This window comes from Sphaeramia orbicularis, chromosome 18 (assembly GCF_902148855.1).
Source record: "Sphaeramia orbicularis chromosome 18, fSphaOr1.1, whole genome shotgun sequence".
In the NCBI taxonomy this organism is placed as follows: Eukaryota; Metazoa; Chordata; class Actinopteri; order Kurtiformes; family Apogonidae; genus Sphaeramia; species Sphaeramia orbicularis.
In genome coordinates, this window is record NC_043974.1 from 23,081,791 (window position 1) to 23,103,172 (window position 21,382).

Here is a 21,382-nt window from a genome sequence, read left to right on the forward strand (position 1 = left end):
TCACAGGATTTCCACGGCAGTTCTCGCGATAGTTGGAAGACACATGGCCGCGCACGGTGTTTACAACTTCTCGTAATGAACAAGTGAATAGATTTGAAAGTCACGAAGTGGGAAAATATCAAAAGTCTTCGTGCTCGCTGGTGTTAGGTGAAGGTTTTACGCTTCCGGGCAGAAATTGTGTTTATTGCAGAGTTGTGAGTAGACCCAAAGGCTAGCCAAGCCTTAACACAGGTAGGTAGTATCGGAGTGCTAGCATAGCTAATGCTAATACGAGCTAACGTCAGGGAGCTGCTGTTTGTTGTGGATGTCTAGTTGACAGAAATGTAAGCATTTTGTCATCGTTGCATACATTTTCAAGCTCTATTATGGCACAGTGGCTGACAAGGAATACATTAAGTAAGGCATTTTAAGGTTACGTGTGTCTTTTAAGCTTTAACTTGGCGGAATTAATATAAATGTGTGAAGTGAGCACCCTGTAGCTACAGGTGTCTGTGCTGTTTGGGCATTCAATCTCTCGCCTTTTTTTCTTTTAAGAAGTACCCTTACTTCCTATTCAGCTATAAATGACGACTATATGCATTTATGTAAAGCTTTCTTTTATTGTTTGAGTGTTTTGGTAAGTATGTTATGTTGTTAATCTGTTCCTTTGATTTGCTGACTGCTCTCAGGCTAGTGGGTGCTGTGATGTCCTCGTCTCCCAGCAGACTCAAACACCCAAACTGCAGGAAGAAGCACTATCCTAGTAGCACTTACCTCACTCACGTTTGACAGCCAACCATCGGACACGAAGCACTTGGACACCAGGTAGAGGACTTCAGAGGAGGCAGTGAGATAAACCAAGAGAGATGACTGACTCAGGTGGAGGAGATGAAAGCGGAGGTGTGGCTGGGACAGGACAGGATGCTGAAGCTGATAATGAGCCCCCTCACCAGGCACCATCCTCACCGGAAGGCGACGGCTTAGAAATCCCTTTAGAGGAAGAGCCTCCGTCTGCCAAGAGGCCCAGACTGAGTGATGCAAATCAGGGGCTAGAACAGGTTACTGAGCCCTTACAGATGCAAGGGGAAGCACCAGCACTGACTGGAGGTCTACAGGAGAACCCAGACTCACCAAAGCAAAGTAGTGTACCAGTCTTCATGATGCTCCACACAATTATCTGTTTGAGCTTAAAGGTTCACTGCATCAGATTTAGGAAGAACTAAGTGCAGAAATTGAATGTAATATCCTTGGGATGCACAGACATATCAGGCATTTCATCAGCTATTGACAAATGAAATCATTCCGTCATCATGGCAATGGCTGATGTTGATCTGTTATAATCCATAAATTTTCTTTACTGAATTTTGCTAATTTTAAGATGTGACAACGGACCCAAAGACTCTAAAATAATTCAGATATTCTCTTACAATGAGAATTTCTCTATTATTTAGTGCAAAGAGAGCAATAAATAAAATAAAACAAAATAACAGTCATCAGCCAAATGTTGTTTTAAACATTATCAGCCCTGAATTACACAATTTTCTGACATTTTTCATAGTGTATAAGCTCTGATCACTATGTTTTCATTACCTAGAATGAGCTGTCTATATTTATAGTGTGAGCAGGGTGCTGTTGTGTAGTCATTCTTAATAGACTTCTTCTTTTTCATAGCGTGTTGAATCAAGATTGAAGGTGCTTTATTATCACTTGCTATACCTGAGATAGGCAGAGAGCTATTTTCTCTAAAAATTAACCAAAAAACACTGTCTTTAAAGAGAGACTTTTGTATTTTTTGTGGCATCTGTAGCTCAAGAGGAAGTGAGCATTCAGTTTGTATAAACCAACAACTTCACTAGTGTATGTCACAAAATGTTTCCCACTGAAACTTTTAAAAAAACTATAGATTTTTTTTAAAGAATGAACACTTGCATTGTCCACTTTTGTAAAGCTTGACTCTGTTGCTGAGAACAGGAGCACTGCTACAATGTGAAGAAGGAGGTCAAGGTGCAGAGGAGGTAATTTTGAGTAGGGGATGTGAGAAAGAATGCCACCAAAATGGAGATGGGGTGCATGATGAAGAAGGAGAGACAAAACCAGAGGAAGATCATAACAGCAATGGATCTGCTGACAGCCCTAGTGAAGGACAGCGGTGAGTGGAGGAAGGACTCAGGTTTATTTTTAACCTCTGTCCACATAAGGAGGTGCACAGATACAGAGCACAGGCCATTAACTAGAGTGTGAAGATTTTGTCCTAGTGTAAAGGTGTTTTACACTAACAGCCAAGGCCTGCGAAGAAGTATTTGCTTGAAATATTTATTTATTTATTTGGCTGTGCAATTATTCTGGAAATTGTTAGTAAGGACTGAAATACATTATTACTAGTGTTACTATTAATGTGTTCTTCAGCTAGAAGCTTCTGTATGTTTGGGAGAAAAAATCATACAAGGCCAGAGTGAAACCTGGTGCTAATCCCAGTGTTGCTTAAAAAAAAAAAAAAAGTTTATTTGAAAAGTTATGCATTCACAGCTTTTTCACTGTCTTATGAGTGTTGTTTGGCGTTAATTGTTAGATATTGTTCTGCTTTCCTCTGGGCAGTTTTTAATAGCATTTTTCGAAAAGCACCACAGCATTAACTGATGAAGTATTTAATGCTATTAATCACTGTGATGGGAAAAAAACTAGGATAAAAAATAATGAATTGGAGCAGTCAATTTTATTTGTGTGGCCCCAAAACAGATCTGCCTATGAGTGCCTATCAATCCTTTTAGCAAAGGACACCAACTGCAAAAACACTGGTTTCAAGGTGTAAATGGAAGACGTGTAAGTGATGGTTCAAACAAACATTATCTTTTTGTTAGTGTAGCATTGTAGTAATCAGATTTATATTCTCATTAAGATGGAATTCTTTTTGTGAAATGGATGAGTTCCTTGTGTTTTTGGTTGTTCCCACTCTTAAAATCTCTAACCAACGACACGTGTCTTTCTCTTTCTCCTCCAGCCTTGGGTTAGATTTTACCCAGAACCCGCAGATGCTGACTGGTTCCTGGGCTGAGTACTCGAGCCTCCCTGAGAATTACCTAAAAGGATGCAAATGGTATTTATCTTTTGAACAAGATTTGGAAGATGCTATGGTTGAGGAATGGGCGTCATTGGCACATTTTTTTGGGAGTCCTTTGATTTTCTTTCAGACTGAATGAAGCTAAAAGACCTCGCCTTAGCCACATTTGTCTTCTGCAGTCAGAGAGAAGATTGCAAAAAGACACACATACAGTGGCTATAAAAGGGACTTCATTTACCTAAACTTGTGTTAAAGATAAATCAGTAACCCCTGCAGTTGGTATTAATTTTTCAGAATGATATAAATAGCTCTCTTTGTCTAAGCTGCTTAACAAGAAACTATACATCACAGCCCCAGAGGTGTCATTCTTCAATTTAGTCAGTTGAGTACATATTGTTTTCAGGTGATGAGTGTTAATATTTCATTATCTTTTTTCCATTCCCTCCCTTTCTTAACCTAGGGCCCCTGATGGTTCGTGTATCCTGACCAACAGTGCAGACAATGTCCTCCGTGTGTACAACCTTCCACCAGAGGTTTACAGCTACAACTGGGACTTGCTACCTGAGATGGTGAGTAAGAGTAGGTTTTATCATGAGGGCGTATCAGCAGTTTGAGTTGAGGATGATGTGGAAGTTTGGCTGCGTTCTGTCTTTTATCAACCTGAGATATTATAAAGCAAGAAAGTGGAAAACTTTTGATCAGGCCTAAGTCATGTAGAACTTGTTCCTTGGGAAGGGAAACCATTTGATTCAAAGATTCAAGATTCAAAACTTTTATTTGCCATTTGTGCATATGTAACACATAGGAACTTTTGTGCAGTCATTTAGGGAGTCTGATAAAAGATATTAGAAAAAACACATTATTAGGAGCAATAAAACATAAGTCTGCAAAAAAGAAACAGATAAAAGTTATTATACAATATAGTAAGCAGTGATGTCCCGATCTGGATTTTTTTTTGCCTCCAATCCGAGTTTTTTTTTTTTTAGGATTAGTTTTGCCAATACCGATGCAATACTGATCAGATACCAAGTTTTTACAATGAAATTTTGATTTAAATTTGGAGTCATTATTTATAGGTTATTATACTATTATTTTACTTCACATCACTTTTGGGCCAAATGTGGAACCTGAACTAAAACAAGTATGACACCTTTGACTCTCAATAACTTTAGTATAATTTTTGCACTTTCCAAATTCATACTGTGGGCCAAATTAGAACCTTTGGCAGGCTGGTTTTGGCCCATGGGCCGTATATTTACCACTGCTGTAGTGCATCTAAACAGGTCCGTCCAGATATTATATGGAGGTGCATTCTGCGTCATACGTTATGTGATGCACACATCAGCGGGTTACTCGCAGGTTGGGTTGGGGCAGATTAAAAGAATATCAGTTTATTTGCAGGGTGGTTTGGGTCGGGTCAAATAATTCCACAAAAGCCCTGCTGGTTGGAAAAAAAAAAAAAACCTGACTCGTGCATCACTACTGGATGTAGACCTACCTCAGAATGAGTATGCGCAGAGTGAAAATGAAACTTTATAGATGCTTTACTAACTACTCTAAGCCTCCCGCTGATATGCAACTCATTTTCCTTTTCCCTACCTTTGGAAACTTTAATTTGAGGGGGCGGGACTTTTGTTTACCCTCACCACCCCAGAACCGGGCCCGGATTGGACCAATCCCGTGACTAAATCCGATCCAGTCTTCTAAAAAATGCCAGATCAGCAGCTGATACCGATCTTTAGATCAGATCGGGACATCTCTAATAATAAGCCATGTTGATCATTCAAGAGATTGTATCATCAAGTCCTTTCAGCTCGACTCATAAATGTAATATAGAGAAATGTTAAAACTTGAACTAAAGTGCTCAATATTTAAGATGGAACTGTTGAAAATGAACCAAAATAAAGATATTGAAGTGGTAAAGTTGAAAAAGCCTTTCTCTAATTGGACTTAAGGATTGTAATGGATATGAATGTATGAAGGGCAGTTTGTATCTGTTGACTTTGACTCATGGATATTCATAGCAGGAACCCAAAGGGAAGGTCCACCAGAATAAGTAGCCTATTAAAAATATACACTCAAAATGCAGTCATCAGGGATTAATCAACCTTAGCTGTCTTAGTAAGACAAAAGGGCACTGCTGGTTCAGTGCTTAATTATAGTGTCCAGATGATTATACCACTCAACAATTTAAATGTCCTGAAAATGAAGTTAGTTTTCACAGGGATGGAGTCATGACACCTAAAATCAATACACATGTCCTTGGTCTTTGTCACATTTAATACCATATACCATCATGGAAAATAATCCGTGACAGGACCATGGGACGTTCCTCAACCCGCAGCAGGATCACTCTAACCATGTCATTTTCAGACTTCACAGTGGGATGGTTTTCAGTCAGACTGCAACAGGACATCGGACACAGCCCTGCAAAATGTTTTTGTCAGAGGCTGCAGTACTGTCCTCAACATATCAATTTAAAGGAGTGATATTTTTCTTTTTTAAATGGAATTAAGCATTTTAAAACATTTCCCTGTAGTCTACATCAACTGTAAATGCTATGCTTGGGTCTGAATTCTTCATTAATTCAACTCCTCAGGTCCATCTTCAACCCTATTTCTGAGTAATGACACCAAAAAGGTTGTTTTGAGCACTGGCCCTTTAAATGTAAATGAGCCACTTCACACTTGTGCTATGACTGTGCTGCTCTGTCCTGTTCAACCAACAACTGAACATTTTACATAATTGGCTCGAAGTTTGGACATATTTTCAGTTTTTACTACAACTGCTACTGCTGACAATTATGTAGTACTCTGAGAAATGTTCGTTGGAAGTCTTGACCTTATATGTGCAAATGTTGTGATGTAACTAGTTATAGACATAACAAATTAAGAAGGAATTAAAATGGGTTGTAGAAATTCACTCAGTTTTTGTCAAAATGAATATAAAGATAGCTTTGCAGCACCTGGAGGGTTCAAATTCAAACTTTTTGAATTATTAAGGTCCAAATACAAAAATAAATGAACCAAAGACTAATAAAAGTGAGTTTAGCAAAATATGACCCCTTTAATAGTTTATTCTGAAATAACTGTGTGCACTGTTTTCTCAACACAGCAAACGGTCCTGTTTGGCTTTATCTTGCGTTATTGAGTGGCTCTATTATAACAAACGGCCATGTAAATATTGACTATTACCAAATGTAAGAATAAAGTATGATTGTCCTTTACAATGGGTTTCCCTTTCAGTTGTGGTAAAAAAGCAAAGATTGCTCAAGGTAGTCTTTTGAAAGTCTATTTCAGTATTTAACAAACAGACCTAAATATTCAACCCTTTGACATAGTTTCTATGAAATGCAGTCCTTAAACACAAAACGCATGTTCCTCTGCAGAAAGAAAGTCATTCCAAACAAAAATGTTATCCAGCTATCTTTGTTAGAGTCATAATCATCGAAAGAGCTAAATCTGTTCCACATCTTCCAGGAACAATCTGTCTCAAATGGAAAATAGCCCAGCAACAAGAAAAATCTCAGTGGTAGGCAGACTGCTCATCAGATGAAGTCATCTGTGCATAGTCCTCTATCTCCAGGGATTCTGGCTTTCAGCTATTTCCATAAATAATGGGAAATAATTCACTTTTCACCTAGCCGTCCAAGATGTCCTGCAGACTCCCTAAGCTTGTTCCATACAAGTGTCCACTCGAGGTTTCATGCCTTTTTCACATTTAGTATGTCAGCTGTTTTCTCAGCCAATCAATAAATTGCAGCCTATGCAGCAGTGATGCACTATGCTATGGAGATTTTGTGTTAAGTGCCTGTAGATTACATTTTTAAATTATTTGTGACAATATTTCTATTTTCCATTATGAATGAATTATCAAGTTGAATTTTTTTGCCTAAATACCAAGTTGGGTGAAGCCATTTGATATGGAAAAGATATTTTCACTCCCAAAACTCCCTTTCAATGAGCATCATTTCTGCATTCATTATTCTTTCATAATCAGCTAAACCAAGAAAAGTAAACACCTGAAGCCTTCAATCAATCAATCAATCAGTCAGTCAATCAAATTTTATTTATATAGCGCCAAATCATAACAAGTTATCTCATGACACTTTACATGTAGAGCTGCTCGAAACCAGACTCTCAAGCCAATTTACAGAACCCAACAGAATCTTTCAGGAGCAAACACTTGGTGACAGTGGTGAGGAAAAACTTCCTTTTAACAGGCATACCCCAACTCCTGGAGGATGGTCGTATGCCTTGACCAGACCAGCCTTACTGAGTAAATATGTAACTTGGAATTTTGCTGATTCAATAAGATAGGCTCACTGTCTTATATTTTTGGGAACTGTCAAGTGGTGAATCAGTTCTTTAATTGTGTTACCAGCTGTTAGGTTAGGATCACTGAATAATAATAATTGAAATGTATGTAATAATCTGCTGAGATCCAAACATGCTAATGGTTTGCTTTTATTTCAGAGTCCAGTGTTGAGGATGGCGGAGGGCGACACCATCTATGACTACTGCTGGTATCCTAAGATGAACTCTCTGGATCCGGACACATGCTTGTGAGTTACCCAGACTTTCATGTCTCATGTTAGTCAGGTTGTATAAAAAAATATCAAAGAAAATACAAATTAAAGTAAGTTATCATTGATTAGCATTATGTGGTTCTTAAGATTTAGCTCAGATCAGCTGAATGTGTTTATTTATACTGGATATGTAATTCAACTGTTCATTTGAGTCAAAAACCCTGGGCTAAGAATGAAACAACAGCTAACAGTTAGCAGGCTCTTATGATTTGATGTGTGAATCATCAGTATATTATGGGATAATAAACACTTGGGGGCACAATATGAGTTTAAAATGGATTTTTAAACCTCACCAGCTAGATGTCATATTTCATAGTAAGTTGAGATGTTGATTGAAGACCTGATAGATGTAACCAGAGAAGATTGATCCATACTTTAATCCATTTTTGTTTATTTAAAAAAAGATCTCAAGAATCTGACAGCCTCATTTGCATTTGTTTTACACATGCAGACAGTTACATAACTTAATTATACTTAGTTGTTGTTTATCTGCTTTGTCCATCGCACTTATTCATTTTTAAGTTTTTCACCTCTCAAAAGAATAAAAGAAATTGTGATATTTCAAACATTATTTGTATTTTTTCCATTTTCACTCAAGTATTTTCATGCCTAAATTCAAAGTCTGCATAAAAAACAGCTGAACAGAAAACACACCTGCTGTCTGTACCATAGTTCCTCATTACTCAGTAGAGCCTGACTAAGCCACCAACAAAAACAAGCAACCACACAGTGAAGGATGTGTACATTGAAGAGGTACATTTGTGGCTGTTGTCTTTAACTTTGGATGAGTTGGACACTGTTTTTGTTAGTGAAATAGTCTGTGCTTGAGCTTGTCTAATAGACTTTCCGTATATAGAAGGCATTGTATGTTTCTGACTCATTCTTTGATCCCTGTGGTATTTGCGCTCGTTGTGGGAGCTTTCTGCCAGCAAGGAGAGAAACTGTAAGAGTTTTCTGATGTGTCTCATTATGAGTGAAGAGTTGGCCTTCGTCTCGTCTGCCTCTGTCTCCGTCGCAATCCGTTCGGCTGTTTGAGGCCCACAGTGCTTTTCAGCATTTTTCAGCCCACTAACTGCACTCCTGAGCCGAGACAACACCTTAAGGGCCTGACTTAGGGCTTTTCTTTTCATGTTCTTTTTTTTTTTTTTCCACTTTTTTGCCATGTGTGCAGGCGTGCGTTTTGCAGGCTTTTAAAATGTGGTAATTATGACATCACTGGGCACTTGTGTGCTCTCTCTGAAGCAGAGCCAGCATCAGTAACACTCAGCCATCACCGTGGAGAATGCCTATCGTCCATCGCAAGAGAGGTAGGTCAGTGCTAACGAGATGAGGTCAAGTTGCCAACAGAGTGTGCTCTGTAAACCCCCCCTTCCCCAGCTCCCATCATCCTCCAGTTATTGCCTCCACCCCCAGACGGTTCCCTCTGATCAAGGCCCAGCATTGGCACTGCTCCACCCCGACACTAGACAGCCTTTTGAGTGAGAAGCGTTTGGGTGGGGGTCAGGAGCTTGTGGTCCATAGATGAGAGATGTGTAGTCGTATAAACAAGACAACCATCAACAAACAACTCGTGGACAATGAACCACTTGAGAGGCTTATGTGTATCTGCCAAAGCAGTGCAAAGACTTGTCTGTCATGAAGAGGAGGATGCCGGTGGGAGCTGACAGTAGATACTTTTCATCTTCCTCAGATTGCTGCCACATATCAGAGACAGGGCTCCCGCAGGGCATGGCCAGATGATGGGACAGGCTCTGAGCTGTTGGGTCTGAGGCAGACAGATAAAAGTCTGTGCTTAGTTATTATTACGCATCTAAAGTGAACCTGTATTTCTAGCATGTTTTTTCTGGCTCCATCCTCCCTCTCCTTTCACATTCCCCATTTTACTTCTCACTCCTCCCCCTCTGCTTCTTGAACCCTACACCGTGTGTTGCTGATGCCCCTCCCGTAGAGAGGGAATAAGGGCCCCTGTTATGGCTCGGTTAAGTTGTGCTGAGTTCTAGGCATGGCTCCAAGCTAGCAGCAGTCTAGCATTATAATTGGGCATTTCCCTGCTCTGGAATAAAGCTGCAGCTCAGAGGGGCCATAACAGAACACGGCAGCAGCGGTAGGGGCTAATTTCCTTTGTCTAATTGAGCCGCAGTGATGTTTCGGCATTTGTTCAGCGCCCAATAATTAGAGTTTAAAAGGCATGGCTCAGTCTTTGGCCCTGATTTGAATCAATAAGAATGTGCTGTGGTCTCGTCTCCATAATGAGAAATAGCACATGCTGTGTAATTGTTTGGATGAAGGGATACATTCAGGTGGATATGGTGCAGCCCCTTTCATTTTAATCTGTTTGAGACATAGTGTCAAGGAGTGACTATTTATGTATAATGGTGTTATGTAATTAAATTACACAATAAATATAATTCTATTCAATTACAGTGGCGACTCAGGATGTTGAGTAGTGTAGTGGGGTGTTTTTGTTAAAAACATTATAGAATATAACATTTAATCTGTTGAATTGTATCTTCTCATCATGCAGGAATGCCAGATTTCCAGACAACTTGGGTCACTGCTTTTAAGACAAATTTGAATGTAACATCATCAAGGGGAGGATGGCTCACAAAGAGCCTAGACAGGCTCCAGTTATCTGGCAGTATGAGCTAAAATTTTTAGGACAGTTGGCTGCGACCAGCCAACCATGCTAGGTCAAGCAGTTATGTCACTAGATGAGAACAGCTTTTAGTGCTGGAATTCATCAGTATTTTCCTTCTGAAATTTGAAAAAAGCTCCAATATAACTTTACAGTGTAGATTGTTTACCTGGTGGGAATATTACATCAACATCAGACACATTCAAGTACTTTTCATAAAAGTTTGATAGTAACTTACAATAGTTTGTTTTGGGGATTTTTCGGTCATTCTTGCCCAGTGTCAGATCTTTGATTTTCTAAAAAACCAAAACTAAATAAATGAAATTGATGCGTTGCTTGTTACATTTACATTGTTACATTTTTAACAGGTTTAGTAATATGTAACTGACAGTAACTTTTATCATGCTGTTGGGGGTGCTGATACTACTACATTTTATGCATCTCTATGCAATAATTTGACAGGCAGTTTATGCACTGGTCTGTTCCCATTAGGTTTAATGCAATTTGAGTCATTTCAAGTCAAACTGATGTGAAACTTGGTGGATGGGTTGTTATGACTGAGAGACTGTTAACGTAAAGACAGCGGATGCCTTGTTTAATTCATGATGTTTATTAAATAGAGCTGGTCAGCAGCCCACTGCTGACATTTACTGCATCGTCTGTGTTCTAACTTTCTCTTTCAGAAATGATTTACTGTAATTACATAAGTGGTGTCATTCACTTTCTACTCTACTGTTTGAGTCACTTTTTTCTCATTTTGAAGACCTCACACTCTTTCACTTCATTTGTTTTCTGTAGTGTTAAACCTCTGCGTTAAACCTCTGGACATAATTTCTGCCCTTCTTCCCCAGTCTGGCCAGCAGTAGCCGTGACAACCCCGTCCATGTGTGGGATGCATTCTACGGGGAAGTACGCGCTAGTTTCCGACCCTACAATCACCTGGATGAGCTCACTGCTGCCCACTCCCTCTGCTTCTCCCCTGATGGCACACAGCTCTACTGTGGCTTCGACAAAATTGTCAGAGTTTTCTACACTGAGCGACCTGGAAGAGACTGTGAGGAGCGGCCCACCGTAGGTTAGCTCTCAACAACACTCACATGGTTAAGTTATTTACATATAATATTACTTCGATTTGAATATTACAATTGTAAACTCCTCAGCCCGGCTTGATTATTCATCAAGTCGTTGTTTTAATTGCTGTGAAATGGATGTAGAGTGAGTTTAATGAAGCTAAAAATTCACATTTGCTTTTTTTAAGTTTATCTTCAAGCATTATTTATGATTAAAAATATATTCTTATTAGCCAGGGGTTGTTTTAAAAAATCATTTTAGTTTAGTGATTCACCATACTCCCTGAGAAAGCAGTAGTTCACAGAAATAACATTACCTTCACAAGTTCTGTTCTTGGAAAATCAAATCCAAGCGACAACACAATAACAGTAGGTAAACAGAGATGTTGCAGAAAGGATAATGTGGAGTTGGTTGCTTTTATTCAGAAAGTTGCTGTTTGACAAATATCCTTCACACTTCAAAGGTTGAAGTCTCCTTGAGCAAACCAACAAGGAGGGTTTTCATTAACTGCTTTCTGTCAGAAAATAAAAGCAGCTAAATATTTACTGTGACAAATCCCCAATCTGAGTGACAGTGACACATCTCAAGAAACTTCAAGCCATCTGGTGGCAGATTTTTCCAAAGCAAAGAAAGTGTTTAAACCATTTATTGTTGTATTAAAATACAGAGTTTTGGTTTAAAATAATTGGCACTGGTACACACAAGTGAAATGTGCTGCTTAAGTAGATCATTAAAGTGTCCGATATAAATGATGACTAATGGCTGTGTAATTTATTCAGAAATGTATGGAGAATTTCAAAAGCAGGTTTCGCTGTACATATGACTGTTCCAAACCCATATTTAAAGTGTTTTTCGATCCACGAGAGAGAGAATGATTGGGGGTCGTGAGGAGTAGTAAGCACTAAAAAGAAACAGATCCTCCAAATGTGAGTTTATGTGTGCTTTGTTGAAAAATATGTTCCTCCTAGAGATGTAATCAGATGTGCAGAAGCTGCCAAAAAAATCATCTTTAAGTAGGAGTGAATGGGAGTTGTTTTGTGAGCCAAATGCCACTCTCTTGTCTTCACTGCAGTGAAGAAACAGGGCCAAAGTGGCATCATCTCCTGCTTTGGCTTCAGCCCCTGCCAGTCTGTTTACGCCTGTGGCTCTTACTCCCGCTGTGCTGGCCTCTACTCCTGCCAAGATGGCACCCTGCTGGCCCTGCTGCCGACCCGTCACCACGGCGGCCTCACCCATCTGCTCTTCTCCCCTGACGGCAACTACCTGTACACTGGAGGGCGCAAGGTGAACACGTGAACAGAGACACACAGAGTTGCCAAACAGCAGCTTATAGAGTGGAGTCCTGAGGGGAATAGGGCTGCTTCATTTGACTGCACACATACACACACACTTAGATACACAATGTCAAGCCTTTTTTTAAGCGCACAGAAAATGACTGCCCTAATACTTTTGGTTTAATGGTTTACAGAAGCCTCATCAGACCTTTGGATAAGCTTAATGTGCTACGTTCCTGTCTCGATGGCATGAGTCAGCATTTAATGAATGTGATTACTCCCCAACAGGGATAGCTGGGAGATACAGTTTATCACATCACAGCACTGCAGATGTTTGCTGTTGCAGGAGCGTGAACCTGGGTTATTATCAGTTCAGCCGTACTTATCACTTATAATGATGTTTGGAAAATTATTTGCAAATGTGTTAAAATACAGTTCAGTATAAGTGAAAGAGGCACTGAGTCAGTGAGTGTTTAATTTGCTAAATTGTTCACAATGTTCAAATGGTAAATTGTGGAGAGGTCAAAAACCTTCAGTGTCTGTCTTATTCAATGCCTTGTATTCATGATGATTACCTTATGTGTGACCTTTTCAAATTAAATACACACCAGTTAAGCAAATTACTGTGCAGCATTCAGGTCACAATTAAGCAGGAACAGGGTCAAGACTATAGATGAAGTACACTCAACTTATCCTTGAGAAGATAAAATATTTTTAGCATTTGCAATGTACATTCTAGGAATGAATTTAAATGTAATGTAAAAGGTTATTTATTATATTATTTTATTTCAATTTGAAGTGTGTTTTTAAAGTACTGCATTTATAGCAGGTTTTCCTTGGAAGTATGGAAAATGTCTTGACTGTTCAAATTATGTTACGTTAATAACCATGTTGCCTTAGAATCAGAAAAAAAACATGATTCAAACTTTTTGTAAAATTGTTCATCTCCGACTTGTGGAAGGTGGTCAGTGTAATCTATATTACAGGGGCAAAAGCAGTCTCATCACAGCATTCTCTGCTCTCTGTCTGGACAGTTTTGGAACAAAAACAATAAAAACCACTTCATTTGCACATAATAAACCTCTGGCTACTGGCACTAGGATGTCAAATATGGTCTGAAATCTAAAGAGAAGTCTCAAAACAACATTAATTCATGTTTCCTGCTGCATATACACATTTCAATTCATATCCTTCCATTTGTGGGTTTGTTAACTTGTGTATAGGATCCAGAGATTTTGTGCTGGGACCTAAGGGAGCCAGGTAAAGTAGTGTTTTCACTGAAGAGGAACGTGGCCACCAACCAGCGGATCTACTTTGACTTAGACGTGTAAGTTGACCACAAGGACAAAGCCACATGTGAACATTAAATTCTTTTTGTACATCTAATTACTTTGGTTAAATTGGTTATTGTACTTTCACATTAGTTTGGATCATCAGTAATATAGGTGTTTACTGTTGCAGGTCAGGCAGGTACCTGCTGAGTGGGGACACTGAGGGGGTGGTGTCAGTATGGGACACCCAGACAGCCCCTTCTGGTGGGAATGAGGAGCTACTACAACCCCAGCTCAGGTTCCAGGCCCACTGGGACTGCACCAACGGCATCAGGTAGTATGAAGACAGACCCTATTTGGTTTCAGTAAACGCACATATAGCAAAGCAGCAACTGTGTATTAGTGACAAGCGAGTGCTCATCAAATTCACTTACTTTGGTTTGGCTTTGTTTTCCCCTTCTGATAATCCTGCTGTGATGTGCTGTTGGTGTCCTCCAAATGTTCACACAAAACACCGGAAATACAAACAAATAATCACGATACATTTTCTAGATAAAAGAAGAAATGGCTTCCAATTTCAGAGCTGTAATACTGCACAACATATTACAGCTTTGTGAGGATAGAAAACAATAACTAAACACTCAGCGTGCGTTTATGAAAAATTCAGTGAATGGCTCTTTTATAGAAATTCATATCTAATGTTTGTTCTCAAAAGAAGTGATGTGTGTGGCTGATGAGATGAAAATGTTACATGTTTATTCTTTAGATGTACTCACACATCCAATCAGTTATTTTGTGGAGTCTCAAGAATATGAAATAAATCTGATTCCTCATAGTGTTTGTGATGAAATATTTTGTATAGTACAAAGGGAAAAAATTGGCACAACGTAAACAGTAGCTTCCTTAATGTAGTTGTCATGTGGAGCTGGACTAAAATAGTGGAAATTTCCATCTATTTAGGAATTCACGATGAACTCTTGCTCTTTTCACATCGATGATTTATCTTTTCCTTTGTCTTTCTATGCTTCTCTCCTCAGCATTCATCCATTCATGCCTCTGTTGGCAACATCCAGCGGCCAGCGTCAGTTCCCATGGCCCAGTGACAGCGGGGACGACTCTGCCTCTGACGGCGAGGGAGCTGAAGCTGTGATACCGCCACAAGAGACCCGACAAGACAACGCCCTCAGTCTGTGGTGGGCAGGACTGCTCAGCCCTGCAGCGGAGGAGGGTCCAGAGCAGAAAACAGAGGGGGTGGAGGCCTGAACCCTGGGTAATCCCATCAGCTGACACTCCCTCCTCTGACTGGGGTCAAATCAAGTTACATCCAACATGTGATATTTATTTTGGGAAGGATTTGTGTGGATAAAGCTAATGATGGATGAACTCGATTCTTTGTGCTATCAGCAACATGAAGTCCCAGAATATTGTTTTAAAGGGTGTAGTAATACTCGCATAATTAGATTCAGAGGAAAAGTCTGATAATTAAGAAACATTTTGAGCAATTAGTTTTAAGACTTCATTGTTGAAGATTCCCACCTTAACAAGAGACAAAAGAAGGACATATTTTAATTTTTGTTTATTAATTAGCGAAAACACAGACCCAGTCAAGTGAAATATAATGAATCTGTGAAGTTTAAAGTTAATTTGTTTGGCCTTTTAAATTAAGTGGTGAATCAACCTCCTGTATGAGGTGAATTTGGTTGAATTAAAAGCCTGGGCTGATAGTGAAACAGGCGAGTGTCTGTGCTGAGTGCACCACCAGTGTAATTTGTATTTGTTGGAGTGTTTGTTTACGTGTGTGTGGCTATAATGCTGCCCAGGAGATTCTTTACTGCTATAGTTAAAGTGCCATTTGTTCCTAAGCTTTGCTTTTGTAAACTGACAGGATCTCCTGTTTTTAGCTTGTTTTTTAATCTATTGGATGCACCAAGTTGTTGTGTCACCCTGTGCATGTCCACAAAATGTATATTTTTGTAAAACCATGATGATCATTCTGATTTTTGAATGTATACTCTGTAAGCAGCGAGCTTGTGAAAGTACGCTCATAACCTGTGAATTTCTTCAATTACTGGGTGCAGCTGGGTTACAATTGATGTATTTTTTCTACAGATAGTGCTCAGATTACATTTGTACTTACATGAGTGGTGATGTTGCAGTAAACCACATAATATTTGTATAATTGCTTTGATAACGTACTGCAGTGATTTGCTCATTGTTGCCAACTGTTGGGTGTGCTTTGCTGTAAGGTTTCTGTGCAGGTTGAGGAGCTCAGCATGCTCCAGCCAACGGTTAGTATCGTCAGACATAGAGTAGTCTATTGATTAAAGAAGCCTCTCTGGATCCAGGTTTCCCTTTTTGGAACTCAAATTTATTGCCAACTAATTTATCATAAATGCTCTCTTGCAGCATATTAGGAGCCATGCAGGCCTTGATGAATTCATCCAAGTCTCTAGATATGTCTCCAACAGGTGGCTTTTCTGGTGATTATATTCAGTCTGGGGTGAATTAAAAGCATATCTCTTCCCATACTTGTCGCCTTATTCATTTGTGTCCGTTCTGTTTGAATCACTTCAGAATTGGATGCCCTGTAACAAATCCTCGATGAATCCAAGATGTTACTCTCCAGTCAAGAGGCAGCTCTTCAAAGCTAAGGGGACTACTGGCATTCACTTATGAGATGGGAACTGTTCACCTTTACCACACACATTCTGTATGAATGCACACACACTCATGTATTTGATTGTCTGAAACCACAGGGGCACACAGAGCACAGAGCCAAGTAGGAGAGCTGCGCTGTTGTGTTGTTTGGGTTGCCTAGGAACCGCTTCCGTCTTGGGAGAGGAAAGTAGGTAGAAACACAACAAGAAGGAAAATTGGGGGCAGCGAGAGAAATAATGTCAAACAACTGTAATAAATAATCCAGTGGTGTAGTGATTGCTACTTGTTTTCACGATGATGTGGACTTAATCTGAGCTCGACCAGGAAATTGTGTGTGTGGGGAGAAGAGTGATGTATACAGCAGGTCCACATCGTTACTTGGGTGTCTTGTTGGCCATTGTGGACAAAAACACAATTGTATTAATAATGAATGAAATGCCTGTCTGTTAGCAGTATTTGACAGGAGTTTCACACACACAGAAGCACCGATTCAAATGATATCACTTGACTGTGCAGCTGCTTCTGTATCTGTCGTGTCACCATAATTCTTTGGTTCACTAAGTTACAGAAAGCAAAAATTAGCTAAAGGCTAGTAAGAAAAGAAGTAACAAAAAATGAATGAACACATGAGTAGTTTGCATAAATGGTCACATTAATGTGAGGAGGTGGTGGTAAAAATGTTTAGACAACTGCTGTCATTGTCTCTAGTATCTTCCCAAGCCTCTATCTTTAAAACAACATTCATGTATCCATTTAAGCCTAAAACAAAGATTGAAAAGGTGAATCTGAACACCATTTAATTTAAGTCTTCTTCGCTGATATTCTCCTCTGTAGTTGCTATGTGATAGACCCATTTTGATGATTAGTGTCTGTGCATCTCCACTGCAGACTGACACTTTCTTATGAGCTGTTGTTCATATTTATATTTGATGGTTGGAATGGTGCAAATGTTCATTTACAACCATTCAGACTTCTAGAGGTGTTGTCTACCCATACAGGGAAAGTGGTAGCTGTGCTGCCTTTTGAAAGCCATGGTGGTCAAACCTCAGTGCTGTCACACAGATGACAGTGAAGCCATTATCTTCATCCCAAGGTGGCTGCAGTGTAGTCTCTCTACTTGTGCAGTTAATGAGCCAATCCACATCAAGTGTTCTGTGTTCTGCGCCTCCATTTACATCGCATCCTCACTGAGTCTCCGTGGCCTTGCATAAGTGCCTTCCATTAGACAAGTGTGCACACACAAACTATGACAGTCCCAGTGCTCCTTACCAGCGAGTGTGCAGAATAGTAAGTAATGGGATCTTGATATTAAGAAAGACATTTGAAAACAGTTATTCAAATGGCTGTCTGCCTGTTGAATCTCCTAATCCCACAGTGAAGCACTCAAGCAAACACTGTGGTGTGACCCCGGGTGTATTAGCATTGAGGAAAAGAAGAGCGCACAGCTCTGAAGCTGGAGATGCTAAAATGTCTAGGCTGCTCTCTGGTTTGTCACTCTCTTGCTGCTTTTGAAAGGAAAGGGCTTTTTAGAACATGGAGCAGAGGGAACAGATTTCCTGTAGCTTTTAGAGGTTGTCATACATGGCATTTCTCAAAATGTCAAAGGGATGGGTCCTTTATCTCGGGGAGACTTTGAATGTGTTTGGCAGGCACTTAGCACAGGGCTTCGCTGTGACCCCGCTCTGACACACCAGTTTAGTGCAGCTTTTACATCCTGTGTTCTGCACTGTTAATAGATTATGCACTGCATATGCTGCATATACAGCTGCCAGCTATTTTTCTACATGTCTACTTTACAAAGCAGAAGGTTGGGAGAAACCTATCAAAAAAGTTGAGAAGAGGAACTTCAAATTAATAATCTTAACACCTTGTTCAGCACCGGGCCCTAATATGACATTAGCAGTGGAAGACACGTTCAGATCTTTTACTGAAGTACAAGCTGTAAAAGCACACTGTGAAAATACTCCACTTGAAGCAAATGTTCTGTATTCGAAGCCTCTGTACTAGCAGTATTATCAGAATGTACTTAAAAGATGAGAAGTTCATGTAGTTTAATTGTTAAGTTTATTTAACAGAAACATTATACAAAAAGAAACATTAATTTCAGAAAGACATGTTGCACTAGATTTATCTACAAGCTCTTTTCCATCTGCAGGTTAGGACAAATATAAACTATAAACATACCCAAAAAAGCTCAAATATAGGCATACCCCCCAGTCTCTACCCCACACCCTCCATATGCAATCATAAAACACATAGAGTTTAAACATCTTCTGAAACACTTCCCAGACTATCCCATAACTTAAGTTGCAGGGTGACAGGGATATTGTGCAGAAAAATGATACCTGTCAGTGTTTTACTCTTATATATGTGCATTAATGTGAACTGTCATGCACATGTAAAGAAGATATATTATACCTTGGCCAGTATGTTAATATGTCTCACATGCTTCCAAAATGTCTCAACATATAATATCTCATTTATTGTTCTTTGTACTGCCCGGAGTCATACTCATAAAAATTCCCAAAGAATTGCTGCTAGTGAAGAAATGCTAAGAAAATTCTTAGAATTTCAGATGTGGTCTCTGAATTTCTCCTCAAAGATTAGAATTGATCCTAGTAAAGAACTACAATTGTTATTCACAAAGCATTTTCACCTTAAAGAGCTCCTAAGGTGAGAAACTGTTAAGAATAGAGAGGAGGACTTTTAATTGGTTTAAGGAGAAAATGCAGAAAAGACAAAGAGGGTGAGTTATTAGAGTTAAAGACAACTTGAACTAAATCTAGCAATGAATAGATAATTTTGGTAACAAATAGAAGATAAAGAGTTTTCAAAAACATGAACAATGCAACACAAGCTAGAACAACATAGATTTAAAAGAAAATCAGCTTGTTTTTTCCCCCAGTGTTAATGATTCATAGTGCACAACAAAATAGCTTTGCAGTGATATAGAAAACAATGGCTTTATGAATCATTAATCTCACATATTCTGCCTGTTTCAGTGTCTTTAAGTTGTTCCGAGTAATACCTGGAAAAACTCAACTCTAAAGCAAATAAGAATTGATTTAAACGTGTCAGTTCATCAAATTAAAATAAAACTACCTTCACATTTATAAAACAAAAATCAAGAACAGCTTGTGTCAGGCCCAGTAATCTGAAAAAAAGCTGTATATTTTTCCATCGGGGGATTGTTTTGATAGTGGAACATTATTTTTAAATTCCCCACACGTTTTAGAATGGAAAAGGTATTTTTCACAAAGTATCCCATTTAAGGTTGAACTCATTTTAATTTTATGATATACTTTCTAGAATGTAGAAGTACTTTGTAGAAGACCTCAAGGCAACTTTTCATGAGCTCAGAAAAACAGGCCTGTTTTCATCTTTGTGACAATTCATTTTCCCACTAATCCATAAGGATTTTTAAAAGATTACTTAGCTTAAAACTGAGAATTTTCTAAACACACAAAGGAACAGTTAATACTTTGGTTTATCATAAACATTCAAAATCAGCACATTTATGAATGTGGTTTTTAACTGGACAGTAAAATGGAACAAGTATCATCTGAAGAGTCATAAAACTTGTGGTGGAGTAAGAAACACACAATATTTGCCGAGGAGATGTAGTGCAGAATTAGTATAAATGAGCATAAACTGGAAATACTTTAGATTCAGTGCTCTACTTGATTAATAGTTATAATCAAGCTCTAAAAACATAAAAATGTTTGCATGTTTCAACCTGATAACATGTTTTTGGACACTCCCTAAATCAATGTTTTTCAACCTTGGGGCCGGGACCCTACGTGGGGTCGCCTGGAATTCAAATGGGGTCATCTGAAATTTCTAGTAATAAAAATAAAAAAAGAAACTTACTAATAAACTAGAAAAGCACTCGGAGAGCACAGACCTCCGCCAAGGCAGATCAGTGACCCCCCCCATCACCATCAAAATTTAATCATTTGTTCCTTGTGCCAGTATCAACATGTCCTGAAATTTTCATCCAAATCCGTCCATAACTTTTTGAGTTATCTTGCACACAGACAAACAAACCAACGCCGGCAAAAACATAACCTCCTTGGCGGAGGGAAAAATCTATGGTGAATTGAGAGAGACAATCACAATACATAAAAGAAATGACAAACTCTGAAGCTGAAACTGAAGCCCTGTGGTACTGTTTATCTTTCAAATGTTCATTGTGGTCGGTTTCAGATGCTGCAGCTCTTTCATAATTCATAGTTTGAGTTATTGTTTGTTCAGTGTTAATTGTCAGCCTTGTAAAACCAAGCTGGACTGACTGTACATATAAAATAAAATTCTCACTTTGTGCAGTAATCTCCACCTGGCTTTTCTGCCTCCGTCCATAATAATATACATTATATAGACTAAATGTCATCTAAAATTAACATTTATTTGCAACATAGTATAGCAAACTATTACATGATCAAAAACAAATTAATTTTAGAAAAAAAATTCCTCCGTTGTGAATGTCTGGGGTCGCCAGAAATTTGTGATGTTAAAATGGGGTCACGAGTCAAAAAAGGTTGGGAACCACAGCCCTAAATGATAAATCTGACATCTTTTAAAGGAGTCATATTTTGCTAAACCCACTTTTATTAGTCTTTGGTTCATTTATTTGTGTATTTGGACCCTAATAGCTCAAAAAGTTAGAATTTGAACCCTCCAGGTGCTGCAAAGCTATCTTTATATTCATTTTGGCAAAAATCGAGTGGATTTCTATAACCCGTTTTAATTTCTGCTTAATTTGTTACGTCTAAAACTAGTTTATTCACAACATTTGCACATATAAGGTCAAGACTTCCAACTAACATTTCTTCGAGTACGACATAATTG

At 38.9% G+C, this 21,382-nt stretch overlaps 1 protein-coding gene across 1 annotated transcript; it reads left to right on the forward strand.

Annotated features, from left to right (window-relative positions):
• Positions 1-31: 31 nt before the first annotated feature.
• On the forward strand, positions 32-16,404 carry wrap53 (WD repeat containing, antisense to TP53). The gene is made up of 11 exons (XM_030162312.1): positions 32-231; positions 669-1,119; positions 1,951-2,128; positions 2,978-3,073; positions 3,498-3,606; positions 7,513-7,601; positions 11,112-11,335; positions 12,404-12,615; positions 13,829-13,932; positions 14,067-14,210; positions 14,914-16,404. The coding sequence occupies exons 2-11, from the start codon at positions 846-848 to the stop codon at positions 15,137-15,139; spliced, it is 1,656 nt and encodes a 551-aa protein (XP_030018172.1). The 5' UTR covers positions 32-231; positions 669-845; the 3' UTR covers positions 15,140-16,404.
• Positions 16,405-21,382: the final 4,978 nt, after the last annotated feature.